General features: G+C 42.1%; 1 protein-coding gene across 1 annotated transcript in view; it reads left to right on the top strand.

Moving 5' to 3' along the window:
- LOC149110802 (uncharacterized) overlaps window positions 1-16897 on the top strand; it is a 44688-nt gene that overhangs the window by 11044 nt on the left and 16747 nt on the right. Inside the window, exons 8-11 of the mRNA XM_089292332.1 lie at window positions 267-548; window positions 1863-2159; window positions 2905-3198; window positions 4107-4413. Coding sequence (XP_089148458.1) covers window positions 267-548; window positions 1863-2159; window positions 2905-3198; window positions 4107-4413 — 1180 coding nt within the window. The remainder of the gene's footprint in view (window positions 1-266; window positions 549-1862; window positions 2160-2904; window positions 3199-4106; window positions 4414-16897) is intronic.

The following is a 16897-nucleotide window of genomic DNA, read 5'->3' on the forward strand; positions in this document are numbered from 1 at the left end:
GGGAGCAGGGATGGCCCACTGCTGAGAGTGTTCGCCTTACACCAGTGTGACCTGGGTTCAATTCCGGCCCAGTGTCATATGTGGGTTGAGTTTGTTGCTGGTTCTCGCCTTGCTTACAGGGTTTTTCCCCTGGTACTCCGGTTTATCCTCCCTCCACAAAAATCAACATCTCCAAATTCCAATCCGATCAGTTAAGGCTGATGTGGCTTCCTCTCTAAACATTGTTATTTATTTTTTTCTCTCGAATTACTTTCTGTCGTTCACAGGTCCAAGTGCTGCGCCAAACATAAGGAGTCTCTTTAACACCAGTTCGACCAGTCTGTTTGTGAGCTGGCTTCACAACATTCCACCAGATAAGTATAACGGTATCTTGATTGGTTACCGAGTGGGCTGGTCTGAGCACCAGTACATGGACGTTGGACTTGAGGCAGATAGCTTTAACATAACAAACTTGAGGAAATATTGGTTATATAAAGTTTACGTGGCTGGAAGGACAAATGGTGGAGTGGGAGATCAATATTGCAAAGAAGTCAGGACGGATGAAGATGGTGAGAATCTCATGATATACTTTTCATTTTCCTAGCGCGACTGGTAAATAGAAATTTATATCCCACTTCTGAACCTTTTTCTCCAAATCTACCATATGCGACATATGCATCTTTTACACAATTGCACCTGAACTGATTTTTATTGTAGGCTGCAAACACTATATTTTAAGTGAAGGGAATGGAAATTTAGCGTGTGGCGAGTAGCAAATCCTCCGATGCTCGTTGAATATTCTAAGAAAAAAATCTTTAAGGTTCTACATTTTTGGGTGTTCTACCCCTAAGAAGTAAAGCTGGTGGGTCCTGGAAAGAGAAAAAGAAGATCCCCTATATAGACATAGACCTTATTGTCAAGGTTACCCCTCCCAAGTTGTCTTTAAGACATGGTAGTCATTTTTTCTGCGGATTAAGTTACCATTGCTTTGCGTGGATGGTTTCTTGAACGGTGACAATACTTGTGAAGCCGCTCGGGTTGTCCACGTGACAAAAATCCGTGTCCCAAGAGGGAGGGATCTAAAAATAACTTACGAGAATAAAGCCTATGTGGGGAATTAACTTCCTTCATCTTCATCCACTCTTGGTCCTGGTTATTAATTTACCTCCTGTTAAAATATTATGTATTATTATTATTATTATTATTATTATTATTATTATTATTATTATTTCTAAAGTCATGTCATTTTTAAATCAACAATTATGCCAATTATCAGATCTATGGCATAATTCAACTTAGTTGTCTGAACATTTCATTTATTCTTTTAGAAAGAGACTGTAGTCAGGCAGATTAGTGTGTTTTAAGGTATTAGATTAGATTTTATTGACGAAATTTTGGGGTTGTTTTTTATCTCAGTTTTAAGCCTCCTTGTTTTTACTTTTTACGAGTAATTTGTTAAAGAAATAAAGCATAGAGTCACTTATAAAATTAACTGTGAAGACTGAGACAATGTGGTTAAACCGTTCAAAAATGACGAGTTGTGAGATCTGGAGCAAAAAACTACTAGGCACGTTTTAAAGATTACAAGAACTCTCTATTGCTGTCATGTATCCAAGCAAGAGACGATCTTGATCCAAGACAACCGCATTTTCGATCTCCATGATGTAAAGATTGTACACCACCGTTTGGGGTGTTGTCGTAGATATCTTTGCCAACACAGCATGCACATTCTGGTTCCTTTCTTTATCAGTCACGACAATATCTTTATGATAAGTTTTGTTGTTATTATAGTACTGTTACTTTCCTCTATTCAGTGTCTATTGTCTGAAATCTGGCAACGATTATTTTTTCAAGTTTTGAGGTAAATTTACGTTGTTTTGTAGTCCCCACTGGAGGACCTACCCAACTGACTGTTCGAGCAACTAGTAGTTCGAGCCTGCTCGTGGAATGGAATGAGGTCAGGCTAGATTTAAGAAATGGTATAATACAAGGATATCGAGTGCTTCTCACAGACCACGATCGTCAACAAAATACCAACAGCGTCACATTGAATGAAAGTACTTTCTCAATCGAATTCAACAATCTCCTTCCTCATCATGCGTATGATGTATCGGTAAAAGCTTTCAACAGAAAAGGAAACGGTCCTGCCTCCAAATATAAAGCTTTTACTAGTGAAAAAGGTAAGAGAAATAAATAGGCATTCAAGCAGTCACCGAAGTTGTGTCGATTAAGATCAGACTAGTTAACATTTTATTGAAAAATATCAGAACTATTCTGTTTGTTCTTGACTATCCTTCGACTGAAGTGAAATATAATTCATCGTGCACGTTCCGTTACTTTTACGCGCTGCATGGAAGGCCTAATGATAACTACAGCTACAACCCTGGTCAAAACGTTTGAGACACTGCCATTTTTTTTTTGGGGGGGGGGGGGGTAAAAACAACAATTCAATTTACCCCCCCCCCCTTCTTGCCTGGACAATGTTGGATGTCAGGAGTCAAAGATGTATCAAAAATATTCTGCAGTTAAAGGACCTCCACATTGTTCAGGGGGAGTGGGGGAAAGATCTTTGTAAGGCTATTTCCATGACGACTGTAAAGTGTTGGTTTCACGTAGTTTTCACGTAAAAAAGCGAGAACAAGTGTCCCAAACCCTTTTGGCCGGGACTGAAGTTGCATAACTCAATTGCAAAGCTGTTGTACTGCTCAATAAATTGTTTGTTTGATGGCGTTCTCGTTGGTACTCAGGCTTCTGTTGCGGTTGTGGTTTTCATACTCTTCGCGCTGAATTCTTCATTCTCCTGAGGAATAAATGCTAGCAGAAGTTCGAGATTATATATTTGTTAAACTTTTAATTGATAGATTGATTAATTGATTTACTTCTTTGCTGTTTGTTTTTGTTTATTTTGCCTCCATGTTGTCACAGCACCCGTCAAGCCACCCATTGTTTCGGCTCAGTCTCACTCTGCCACCTCGATTTCTGTGCAGTGGTCATTTGACCATTCCATCGAAAATGTCATGGGAATTTTACAAGGATTCAAGGTTCACTACGTCAAACAGGATGGTGTAGACTATGCTGTGGTTACAGTAGGCGCCAATACATCGACGATAACGCTGGCCAATGTCCAACCTTACACTAATTATAATATCACAGTGGGGGCTTTTACACAGGCTGGAGAAACAAAAAGTAGCCCAGTTATTGTCGTCACCCTACAAGATGGTAGGTTCTATTCACGATTATTTATTAGCCCTAAAAAAACCGGGAGGTCGAGGAATAAAATTTGCAGTTTTTATGTTAATCCAGCAATTGTTACCCGAAATTTATCGTGAACAATTTCTACGTTTCATTTTTGACGAAAAATGATTGTTTTTTTTTTTGTTTTTGTTTTTTTTGTTTTGTTTTTTTTATGGCAACCTATCTTGACGGGCATGTCTTAGCATCCCTTTATTCTTTGAAAAATTCCAAAAATCTAAGGTGGTGGCTCTTCAGAAACCATGACGCAGCCACTATATCATATGACGTCACGATCTTATGTTGCGGCTCTCAAAGGAACATTTGCATCTCTTGATGTCTGTATAACGCTTTCTACTAGAATTGTAAAGCTTTGTCGAAACTTAAATAACCATAACGTAAATTTTCGTCCAGAGATCAAAACGGTAGTTAAAGGATCTTCGCGTTAACTATTTGCTTTGTTTCCTTTTCAATGGCTTTCTGTGTCGCTTAGTTAAAAGTTTGGTTGTGTTTCACGGGCAGTAAACTCCTCGTATTAGCGAGTTTGGCCTCCTCTTGAGGAAAGTTCCTACAATAATTATTGTCCTAGCTTAACCTGCATTGAGCTTTTAGTGAAGCTCACATTTTGAACATGTAAAGGCGCCAATATTGCTGCCATACTTTTTTACAATCTCGTTTTATGCTCATTTATTACGTCTTGTAGCAATCACCTTTAAGATATTTGAAGGTCCACTGCTTGCTTTGATTCTGCTGCATGTTAGGACAGAACGTTTCAAAAAACTATTTGAAAACATATGCCTTTAGAACTCTATTTACTAATCCTCTTGATTTATTCTTGACTTTTCAATACCATTATTTATTTTATTTGAAACCATTCTTCGTGTTTTCGTATTCAGTTCCAGGGGCACCACCAGATAATGTGTGGGCGTACAATATAAGTTCCACTGAGATCAAAGTTCACTGGGGACCTATTCCAGTTGACTCACGAAACGGATTCATTCTGGGATACCGTGTGACTGTGATGCTGAACTCAAACGTTATTCGCAACCTTTCTACTGCTTTTATCACTCAAGAAATAGTTATCACAGGCTTAGAGAAAAGGACAACTTACCAAGTTTCCGTAGCTGGAGTTACTGCGAACGGAGTTGGAGTGAAGAGTGCGCCTGTTAATGTGACAACTGATGAGGATGGTAACTATTTGTTCTTTCACCTTACGTGAAAAAAGCGGCCCATCACCCTGTAACCTATACCTTGAATTCCACACTGCTGATTATTCAGACAAAACAATTTACTTCCCCATTTTCAGGACACTTGGCATCTATAACGATGAACAATCCTAAAGACAGCACATTTCTGGTTGTGTTAAACAGTTTTTCTTCAATTACCTCTTACCGTGGAATACATTATTCTGGCACTCAGTTCTTTTTTTTTTTTTTTTCTCACACAATGAAGTTCTTCATTGGAAAGGGGAAGGGGTAGGGAGGCAATTTCTCCCAGTCCTCCTCCTTCCACCCATCTATCCAGTCCCCTTCCCCTTTTCACGCCTGCTACGCAGGTTACTTCGTCTGAGTGTCGAATTCTGTTTTCAAAGCAAATATACTAGTTTTTGAGACCTGGGCGGCGGTCGAAATAATCACGACCACAAATACTATGATTAATATGATACCCATTTTGGACAATCGTGGACGCAGCGTTTAACACATTTATACAGTCTTGGCCCTATCCTAGAATTTGAACCAAATATAGTCGACCAGACATAAGTGAACTAGACGCTTTGCTGCGTGTACCCAGGCAGTCGTTATACTGAGAAGCACTAGCGATATTGCGATTGAGCTAAATCTTCTGCATTTGAATTCGTACGAAATTCAATCGAATCGATGGGCTCAAGCTATTCTGCCTGTGATTACATTTCTTGGAATCGATTGATAGCGTATTACTCGTTTGCAGGCCTTTAGGGCGTGAAAGGTCTTTATATCAGTCTATAAACGTTTCAGTCTATTTTCCTTAGCCTCTGTTGTTGTTGTTGTTGTTGTTGCTTTTGCATTTCTCAAGTAAGCGAGACATTCTGAATTTCAGAGTTATGGCGGTGCTTGACATAGGCCTACGAACGTGTTTGTCGAAAAACATATACTTATCTCGTGATTTTTAGCCCATTCAGAAGTTAAAGTATTAGGAAAAGTGCTTATGTAATGCTTGTTTGTTCAGTACAGATAATCAGTCGCCTAGATAGCCAAAGTAAGTTCCAATGTTTACACTATTTTCCGGCCGCAATGTTGGTGTACCGCGGAGGTTCATGGCGGCTCCATACTGGGCTCTGTAAATTTGTGCAAAATATTTCGACGAATATGAGGTTTGGGAAAACGTACAGACTTAAAAATTAGAGAAGTGTCATCTTTATTAATCTCCTATAACATCACAATTTCTTGATTTTATCCATTACATGGTTTTGGAATAATTTTTTTATTGCGTCAGGATTGCGTGACAGTGCAAGCCAAGAATTGTTTTGCTGGGGTCAACATACGTTAGTTTCTTTCAACTTAAATGTACAATAATTCGCTAAATGGGTTTCACTCTTGTAACGACACATCACTCTGTTACAAGAAAATAACGAGAGAATATCGTTTAGTTCGAGATTTTATCTTTATCATACTTAACGAAGTTTCTCAGAGCGTTTTACTTAGGCCGTCGATAAAACCAGGAACAAGGAACATTCCGGAACATCCCGGAACATCGAATAATTATCGTAATTACGCGAAAAATATGTAAAATAAAAAATTAAATCAAACAAAAATGAACTGGTATCAGCGCGGAAAATAGAAACAAAACAAAAACAATAAAAAAAGGAAAAAAGAAAGAAAAATGAAGGTGACTGCAATGAGTGAAGGCTAGCAACTAAGAAGAGTAATTCATTCCCTCTAGTCGTTCACCGTCAGTTTAATCACGTGACTGTCCTTTATTCCCAGATTTCGTTTTTCACAGAAACCTAAGGTGGTGGCGTTCGAACTCCTTAATCAGACCTAAAAGTTTGGGTACACGAGTGTGATTTCTTTATTCAATTCATTACGTCAATACAAAGATATGCGTATACGCGATTTCTCATGAAGAAATAGTTTCTCCATGAGATAGAAATAGAAACTCTTCGGCATCGAGTTTCTTGTCTAAACTAGTTCGGACCGCTTGACCTCTGATGACAGTGTAAACAAATACAAGCACAAAATTTAAAAACATTTGGCGACACGCGCGCTGTCTTGCGGGGTCGCTGGTCAAAACTTTATTGTCTCCAGAGATATCTGTTACAAGTGTCGCCAACAGTTCAAATGCATCTCCTGGAAAATGTTCGTCCAGTACAAGTTAATTCTTAATTAATTAAAAATACTTTTACCGCAGGCTATAATCTATTCATCGCTAGTTCATCAACTTCACGTGCAGATCGTTATCTGACATTCGATCAAACTTAGTTTTCTATCGAGCCATTCGAACACCACCAAAGTAAACCAGACATGCAAAACCCGCGCGTGAACGCGCTGCTTTATAAATCTGTGATTACCACTAGTTTATTAATAATAACTTGCTTGTTACTCAGGCTTCCGGAAAGGCCGAGTCTTCACTTCGTAGGTCATAGTGCCAGGCGTTCCTAGCGGAGCGGCGCGAAAACTGGGGATGATAAATAGCAACATGAAGATGGAATAGGAACAAAACTATGAATACTGACTTAACAAGCAACTGTATGATGCTCAGGCAAACACCTCAGATGTTGAAGAAATCAGGGATCAAAAAGGGAGACGCAATGAATTACCTGGCATTCATTGACAGAATCGTCCATGTTTGTGTGTTGAAAAGCGACGTGACGCAATTGGCGGGAAAGAAGAGGAGCCTGCAGTCATTGTGGTCAGTTGAATGAATACCCAACGCTCCCTACCCCTCTGCTACCGACTCCCCTATCCCTAATGATATCTTTTCATATTTCAAGCTGATACCAGTTTATTTTTGTTTATTTTAGTTATAAAATTTTAATTTTACATATTGTTCGCATAATTATGATAATTATTCGATGTTCCGGGATGTTCCGGAATGTTCCATGTTCCTGGTTTTATCGACGGCCTTTTACTTAGGTGTACTCGAACAGATACATTCGTAAACAAATTCTCTAACCTTTCTGCTCTTGTTGCTCAGACGTTTTTGAGTTCGTGCTGGGATTCTACTTGGTTCACGATCACGTCTAAAAATACGATTACCCTTCTGAAGGTGCTTTTTATCAAGTTGAAGAGTTGATAGCCCCGGTTGATGGCTCCTTTGATATAACATGATTCTTGATAAATTCTCTCAAAATATTCGCTCATAAATTGATCTCTCGTAAGGCTTGCACACCGACCGGTTCCGAAAACGCTTAACGTCTTTTAGTGTTGGTCTACCTCGAACGGTGTGTTCGTTTGTATGTGATTTCATCGCCCTAGAAATCATGGAATCCGTGCTAACATTTCTCGACGACAACTTCTGTAAATTCCATGTGCTGTACGCATGCACAAGTGACGCATGCGCTTTAGAGACCAGACGGCGATTTGTGACTGACCGAGAAAAAAAAAAAAAAAAAAGCCGAAATTTAAACCCAGGCCTCACTGCCTGGGTAACAAGATTTCTACTAAGTAGGAAACAGTTGGGATGTTACTAAAACTGGTAACGGGGAACGGGGAACGGGGAACGGGGAACGGGGAACGGGGAACGGGGAACGGGGAACGGGGAACGGGGAACGGGGAACGGGGAACGGGGAACCGGGAACCGAGAACGGGAGTCTAGGAACGAGTGTACAGCAGTAACACGCCAAAGAACTCAACATGGCGGACAAAGGAAAGGGAACAGAAACGGCAGGTATATTTTGCAGGTTGCAGTTTGCAGGTTGAAATTTAACTATAACTGGAAAACCGCTGGCAGTTAAAAGAAACGTACAGGTGGTAGACTTACCGTGACTGTTACATTACGCTGTTTACAATCGCTCAGAAAGGTGGCTTCCACCTAAGTGCCAAACCGGCCGAAGCGATGGGAGGAGAGTATATTCCTATGATTTTAAGCCTACAATGAGTTATTGTTTTTGAAGAAACATCTGAAATATCATCTGAAATATCTGCTGAATTTGGTTTCTTCCCTGTGAGTACCAAAATGAAAGCACACTGAGCTTGTGCTAGTATATTCTGTCGGTTGAAATCTTATATTATTTCATTTCTTTATTTATTTGCTTCATTTGTGATGGCAATCTTCTGTTGTTGAGGGAAGACCCGAGCCAAATCTGGAATCGATGGTAACATCTGTGGAGCGGCCATCCAGATGGCTTTGAAGAGATTTCACTGGTCTCAGCGTGTCGATCGATAACTACTTATAGCGGATCGATCGTGTTTTCACTATGTGAAAGAGGCGGACTACTTTATGTAAGAACCCCTGAAGAGTATATAGGTTATTAATTATTTTTAATGCCAGCGGTTTTCCAGTTATAATTAAATTTCAACCTGCAACCTGCAAAATATACCTGCCGGAACAGAAATGTGAGGAAGTGTCACGGTTGTAAACGTGGGTTTCTACCGGCTGTACCCCAGAGTCCAATATGGTACTGGGTTGAACAAAGCATAAAATAGAGCCTGGGCAGAAAATCGAATCGGTATTATAACATGCTTTCCTAATAGGTCAGTACAAATGCAGACTGCAAGACTGCAGACCGGGTACAAAATGCAGACTAGGTACAAAATGCAGACCGCAGACTGGGCACAATCAATCTTTATTTGTACTCACTCTTGCTAAAGAAAAAAATTACAATTTCAATGAATATATTAAAAGTAAAAATTTGAGTACTAGCTGCCTGGAAAAACCACAGGGGCTAGCGGAGCCAGGCAGCCAGCACAAAACGCGGACAGAGAATATAGACTGGTTTTCGTCTGATACGTGACAACATGTCATTTGAAAACATACCGAGTGTCACGCAGTCGCTTTTCCGTAGACTGCAAAACAGTTGTTTTCGGACGTTTTCGGAAGGCGCGATCCTTGCGTGTGAAGCGCGAGAGCCTCACACGCCCGTTGGGCGTTTGAGGCGAGAAAACGACTGTCGGCTTTTCATACAACGTATTCGTTCTAAGCGGGGGTCGTATAATGTCACTAAGGTGACAGAAATTCCTTGACAGCTCCACCCTCATCTTCCAGCGGTTATATCAGTCACACGCGACCTTTAGCGCAAGAGCGTCTAGACAAAACCTAAGTTTTGGTGGACGTCTCGTTGCCGACTGTGTGCAAAATTTACCTGAAAAAGTGAAACCTTACAGCGGTCCACTCGCAAATATTATCATTTTACTTTCGGTATCTACGGCTAGCTCACTAAATACATTGGCATTAACTATTCCTTGAAATCTATAAATGAAGACGTTTGTTGGGGTTTTCAACGGCCATTCGCATGCATGACCCCGAGACTAGCTAATCTACACGCAAACAAATTATTTCTGCACGTTTTTTTTCCTGTTTTTCTTGGGGTTACAGACTGAACAATACTTAATCCTATAAGGTCCTAAAGAACTTATAACTTATTACCTTACAAAATTATAAGACGTTTAAGTCTTGTTCAGTCCGTAGCCCCAAGACAAATACGTGCAGAAATAATTTGTTTGCGTGTATATATGCTAGCTCTCGGGGTCATTCATGCATGCGGATGGCCGTTGAGAAACCCGACCTGCCCGTCTTCAGTTATAAATTTCAAAGAATATTGCCAATGTATTTAGTGAGCTAGCCGTTCATACTGAAAGTAAAATGATAATTTTTACGAGTGGACCGCTGCTAAATCGCTCAGAAGCGCATCCAAGTCAACGTCGTCCGTTTTCCCGCGAGAATTACTGTCTTTACTCTGAAACTGAAGCGGCGTCTATATCTTTTTGATGAGGCGTGAGTGACATTTGATGACAGGTTGCGTCAGAATTAAACCAATGGGAATTTCCCGTTGCTGGAAGAACGGGTAATTTTGAACGAATTTAATATATGCATGGCGGACAGTCGTATTTTTTAGCGTCTCTCCCCATTCTCCCTCGCCGTTTTTACACTCGCTCCAGACCTTTCGTTCGAATATTGACCGTCTCTCGCGCTCGCAAAAAATACGACTGTTTTGCAGTCTACTTTTCCGCGGTCATCTTTCAACAACATTAGCATTATTGTGGAATATTCCTTGCTTGTTTCTTCATATATTTTGACTTAGACAAAGCGGCCAGGCCACAGGTTATTTATCTGCTGCTCACTTGATTTGCCAGCTGACTTGCCGATCTCCGAAAGGCCGCCACGCTGCCAAATGCGAAGACAGCGAACGACCCGAATGTAAAGACAGTCATGTGTTATGTCACTTGTCCTCGAAATCGTATTGATATGACAGCTCGCGTACAAACTGAGAAGATATGAGTAGACTATGAAGGCTTGATATTCTATTTATGAATGACTGTGGCCTGACCGATCGGGGACGTAGCTTGTGATAATACCGATTCCATTTTCCCCAGGCCCCATTTCATGCTTTGTTTATCACAGTGTCAATCAAATCGGACTCTGCTATAACAAGAACGTACTGGGCACATGATCAGGGGGCACAGCCGGTAGAAACTCACTTTTACAACTGTAACACTTTCTCACGTTTGCCCAAATTGTTCCCTTTTCTTTTCCTTTGTCCGCCATATTGAATTCTCAGGCGGATTACCGCTGTACACTCGTTCCCAGACTCCCGTTCCCGGTTCCCCGTTCCCCGTTACCAGTTTTAGTAACATCCCACACAGTTGCCTTTGGCACCTTTGGCCTGAGCAGTCCATGGCCATCTGTAATTTGTACCATTCAGTGAGACAATTGCAATTGTGAGGGTCGTGACCCATAATCCCCCTAGAGTTGTAATTCCCATAAGCCCTTGCGGTATAAGTGTAATAAACAAGAAAGCACATGATGGTCGAAAGTGTTGACTGTGTTTGTGGATTAGTTCGCTGTTTCCCACTCGAGACGCTGTCGAGATCCTGCTTTGAAGCTCTATCGGCAAGCGAGTAACAAAATTGGTGTTTAGGGCCGGGCAGTTCAGCCGATAGAAGGAAAGAACGCCATCATTTACACGTTCAGATACCAGCCGATGTCATCGAGTGATGCAAATATGGCTGCACGCCCAGTGAACTGTTCTGGTAAAGCCGATGCAACCAAATAGACGAGGTAAGAGACTAAGAACCTGTATTGTCGAGTAGAGTGTCACGATAAAAGTTCAAGTAAGAAATGGCGGAGGAGCTTCAATTAAGAATCCACACGGAACGGTGCAAAGCGACCGTAGAAAATACCAAGCTGGTTGCAAAGCAATTGAAGATAAATGAAGAGGAATTGAAGGACAAAACGAAGGTTCCGATCATCAATAAAATCGCTAATGTTATCGAGAAAGAGTTAACAGGTGTGCAGGAAGAGGAAAAAGTAACTTTTCTCCAAGCTATCGTTGAGATATTGGTCGACACTCCACCGCCACTCGAAGATGTTAAAGAAGATAACAGTGAGTGAATTTCTTTAAAGAAAGAAATCGAACAACTTAAGCTTTTGCACAAACAGAAAACCACGGAATCGGAGAGTAAAGTAGATAGGATCTGTCACTTGACCACCTGATGAAGATTCTTCGTAGTAATTATGGGGTTAAGAATACTGCAGAATTGTACCAGAGTTTAGCATCCATCTGTCAAAATGGGAAAGAAACACCTCAAGCATTATTAATGCGAGCCATTGACTTGAGACAGAAGATACTCTTTGCAAGCCAGGAAGGGGAAGACCCATTGAAGTATGATACTGGTCACATCCAGCAACTCTTTTGCAGAACCGTTGAGACTGGCCTCCAGGATGACAGTATTAGAACTAAGCTCCGCCCATTCTTAAGCAATCCATTGGTTGAGGATGAGGAATTAATTCATCAGCTCAACGTCGCAGTCTCAGCTGAGGAAGAAAGGATAAAGAAACTGAAGAACCAATCGAAAGGCAAATCACCTACAGTGTCTCAGATCAGTCAGGAATCACCAGAACCAACTAAAGTACCTCCCGGTAAAGTAGCGACCCCAAAAGAGGACCCCAAGTCAACCGACTGTACTAAAACAGAACTTTAAGAACTCAAGGCTGCAGTGGAAGCACTTACGACCGAGGGTAAGGCTAGGTCTGATACAACCCCCAGCCCGAACAAGGAAGAAGAAACAGATGGAGCAGCGGAAGAGGACAAGGAAGACGCGAAGTGAGACCGCGCCCACCAAAGTGTTCAAAGTGCCTTGCAAAGGGAGAGCAATGGTGTGATCATTGCTTCAAATGTGGAAGTGATAGTCACTACGCCATTGGTTGCCGTTTTGGTGAGTTGTCTGGACAGCGGCCGTTAAACGGAAACCGGCTGCTTGTGCGGGACCAGAAGTAGCCGACGCCTCACATACGTCCCACCAATGTAACTGCTGTGGCCGAGTAGAAATGCAAGTCCTATATCAGCGCTGTTCCCAATGCCAGGTGGTATGGTACTGTTCTCGGAGATGCCAAAAGGGACAATGGCCGAACCACAAGAATATATGCCAGGCTATAAAGGTGCTAACTCAAAGGGAGAACCCCAAATCCACTGAGACGGCATTTGTGAGCCACCTGACACCGACACAACATGCGAAGATTGTTAACCTAGTTGGAAGAAAGTGCACCGTTAAGTGTCTCTTGAACGAGTCCGAAGTATCAGCTCTTTGGGACACTGGGACCCAGGTGTCAATAATGACGCAGGCAATGTTGGAGGAAACGCTTCCAGGAACAGCAGTGAAAGACATTTCAGAACTGATTAATGTTGGACTTGATCTCACAGCCGCAAACGGAACCAAGATTCCTTTCATTGGTTGGGCAGACGTGAGAGTAAGACTTCCATCACCGACAAAGGAAGGGCAAGAAGTTCATGTTCCACTTCTTGTTACTGTTGATCGTTTAGAAATGCCGATACTGGGCTATAATGGTATTGAAGAGTTAGTGAAAATGGATAGTCAAGAAGGAGAATCACCCTCAGGATTTGGTATCCTGAGTTCCCTCAAAGCAGCATTTGTAGATGGTGGTGAAAGTCAGTTGGAAGCCTTGATTAATCTCATTCAAGCCTCAGATGATGACTACCTGTGTGGTGTACGGACGCCAAACAGAGACACTGTCATCCCACGTGGCCAAGCAGTGAAAGTGTCATGTAGGGCAAACACCAGTCCCGTGTTGACAAATTTACCTGTGCTGTTTGAACCTGATGAGCTGTCTCAGTGGCCAACAGGACTTAAGATACATGAAACATTGAAGACTGTTAAGAAAGGATCTGTGTCCCGAGTTGACATCGAAGTTCACAACACAAGTGATCACAATATTACTCTTCCGCACCTTACCTTGCTGGGTAGATTGCCACTCATAAAATCTGTTACACCTATGGAAGTTAAATTAGCCTCGACAGTGATAGTAAAGAACCTGAATCTCAATTTGCTGATGACTTAAGTACGGGTATTAGAGAAGGAAATACCGAGTCAGACGCCGCTACCCCTGAAGTTGATATGACCGGTCTAACCATGCAACAGCAGGAAGTAGTCCAGAAGATGTTGAAAGAGGAAGCTGCATCATTTGCAAAGAATGATGATGATATTGGGTGTATAGAAGACCTTCAGATGGATATTGACTTGTCAGACAGTACACCAGTCCAGAGAAATTATGTCTCAATCCCACGGCCCCTTTATCAAGAAGTGAAACACTACATTGAAGATCTACTCAACAAGCAGTTCATCACAAAATCACGGTCATCATATTCATCTCCAGTAGTGTGCGTCAGAAGAAAAAGATGGAACTTTACGTCTGTGTGGACTATAGAGAATTAAACCGTCGTACCACTCCTGACCGACACCCGATCCCAAGGATCCAAGAAACTTTGCACAGTTTAGGTGGGATCTCTTGGTTCACGGTGTTAGATCAGGGAAAGGCCTACCATCAGGGGTTTATTTCACCAAAGAGCCGACCGTACACCGCTTTTATTACTCCATGGGGTCTGTACGAGTGGGTGCGTATAACCTTTGGCCTAACGAACGCACCTGCAAATTTTCAAAGGTATATGGAATATTGTGTTGGAGAATTAAGAGACGAAATAGCCATCCCATACTTGGACGATGTCATTGTGTTCAGTAAATCGTTTGAGGAACATGTTGAAAATGTACGAAAGGTACTGCGCCGACTTCGACAACAGGGTATCAAACTCAAACCGCGCAAATGTAAACTGTTCCGAAGAGAAGTTTGTTTTCTGGGGCGTATTGTTTCAAGGGATGGTTACAGAGTTGATCCCAGTGGAATAACTGCTGTCACCAGCCTTGCCGAAAAAGAGCCATCAACAATTGGTGAAGTGAGACAGTTGGTTGGATTCCTGGGTTACTATCGTCGTTATATCCCAAATTTTGCCAGGCTTGCTAAGCCCTTGTATGAACTGTTGAATACACCTTCACAAGGGGTCACACCCAAGAATACCACTAGAAGGTCTCCAGACAAAAAGAATGGCCAACTACCATCTGGAACACCAATTAGGTGGACTGAAACACATCGGCAATCGTTAAATGAACGGATTGGATATCTCACCACACCACCAATTATAGCCTGTCCACACAGACGCCTGCAAGGATGGTCTTGGAAAAGTTCTCTATCAGCGCCAAGATGGAAAAATCAGAGTCATCGCATATGCATCGTGTACTCTCACACCAGCTGAAAAAAACTACCATCTCCATACTGGAAAATTAGAATTTCTTGCTCTAAAATGGGCAATTACAGGGCAGTTTCGCGACTACCTGTACTACGCGCCTGAGTTCACAGTATATACTGACAACAACCCTTTGACATACGCACTAACTTCGGCCAAGCTGAATGCGACAAGTCTACGCTGGGTTGGAGAATAAACAGATTACAGGTTTCAAATCAAATACCGTCCTGGGAAGTCCAATAATGATGCTGACGCATTGTCACCACTGCCGTTAAACATTGAGGACTACATCCAAACATGTTGTCAAGGAAGTAGCTCTGAGGTTGTACAAGCTGCCATCTGTTCTGTACGATTTCAAACCAAGGCGATCTTCCATGGTTAACAGCCCTGACAGATTCAGTAACTGCCATTGATGATGACTACAACAGTCCAAGCATACAGCAGCACGTTGACCTTAGGCAAGTTCAAGCATTAGACCCTGTGATAAGTAGAGTTGTGCATCTTGTTAAGACAGGAAAACGTCCCTCAGTAAAGGAGAATAAAGGTGAATCAAGTGAAGTTCAGCGGATGTTACTTGAGTGGAACAAACTATCTTTAGGAAGTGACAATATCTTGTACCGTAAAACGAGCCTGAATCAACAAGTTGTGTTAGCCCGGCAGCTTCGCCTGACCATCTTTAGAGAACTCCATGAAGACATGGACCACTTAGGCGTAGAAAGAGTATTTGACCTGGCTAAGTCACGGTTCTACTGGCCCAATATGAAGGAAGACATAACACACTATGTTACTAAAGTCTGTCGATGTTTGAAACAAAAACCACCTGCAATGAAACAACGAGAGCCATTGCAACCCATCATTACCACAGCGCCCTTTCAGATGGTATCAGTGGATTTTCTCCACCTTGAAGCAAGTACAGGGGGTTATGAATACATTTTGGTTGTTATGGATCATTTCACGCGATACGTTCAGGCTTATGCAACCAAAGACAAGTCTGCGAAAACAGCTGCAGAAAAGATATACAATGACTTCATTTTGCGGTTTGGACTTCCAGAAGCAATCCACCATGATCAAGGCGGTGAATTTGAAAATAAACTGTTTTACAACTTGGACAAACTTATTGGAGCCCGTCACTCTAGAACAACACCGTATCATCCGCAAGGAAATGGACAAGTAGAATGATTCAATAGGACACTCCTATCCATGCTCCGGACTCTGCCCGAAAAACACAAGTCAAGATGGCGCGATCATCTGAATAAAGTGGTACATGCGTACAACTGTACAAAGAATGATGCCACGGGTTACGCACCATTCTTCCTACTGTTCGGGAGAGCCCCACGCCTTCCCATTGATCTGATTTTCAATCTTAAGCCTCCCAGTGGGTTTAGTTCCTACCCAGAGTATGTCAAGAAGTGGAGAAATGCCATGTTAGAGGCGTACAAGATTGCCTCAGAAACTGCAGAGCGGAATGCCCAGCATGGGAAGGCCCAGTATGACAAGAAGGTGCGTAGGATTGTGTTGGAACCGGGTGATAGAGTGCTTGTCCGAAACATGAGTGAACGAGGAGGTCCAGGAAAGCTGAGATCGTATTGGGAAAATGAAGTGTATATCGTCGTAGAACAAAAAGGTCAAGACACCCCAGTATACGAAGTCCGATCCGAGTCTGGGACAAAGAAGAGTGCTGCACCGCAACTTACTGTTACCTTGTACATACTTGCCAGTGGAAAAGGCTGATGTAGGACCCGGGGATAAAGACAGTGCTAGACAACGGAATCAGAAGCCTTCGTCACAGCTCAGTAAGCAGTTGAATCGACCAACGTGCACAGTCAGTCAGGCAGACGATGATGAAGACATCCCATCCTTCACACCTGACCAACTGCAGGTCGAACATCCGAGTAACACTGTTGAACACCCAGAAACAGAAGAGTTAAGTAACCAGGATTCTGTGGCTACCGATGG

Source organism: Orbicella faveolata, unplaced genomic scaffold, assembly GCF_042242905.1.
Source record: "Orbicella faveolata isolate gen_17 unplaced genomic scaffold, um_ofav_v1 contig_24, whole genome shotgun sequence".
NCBI classification, from domain to species: Eukaryota; Metazoa; Cnidaria; class Anthozoa; order Scleractinia; family Merulinidae; genus Orbicella; species Orbicella faveolata.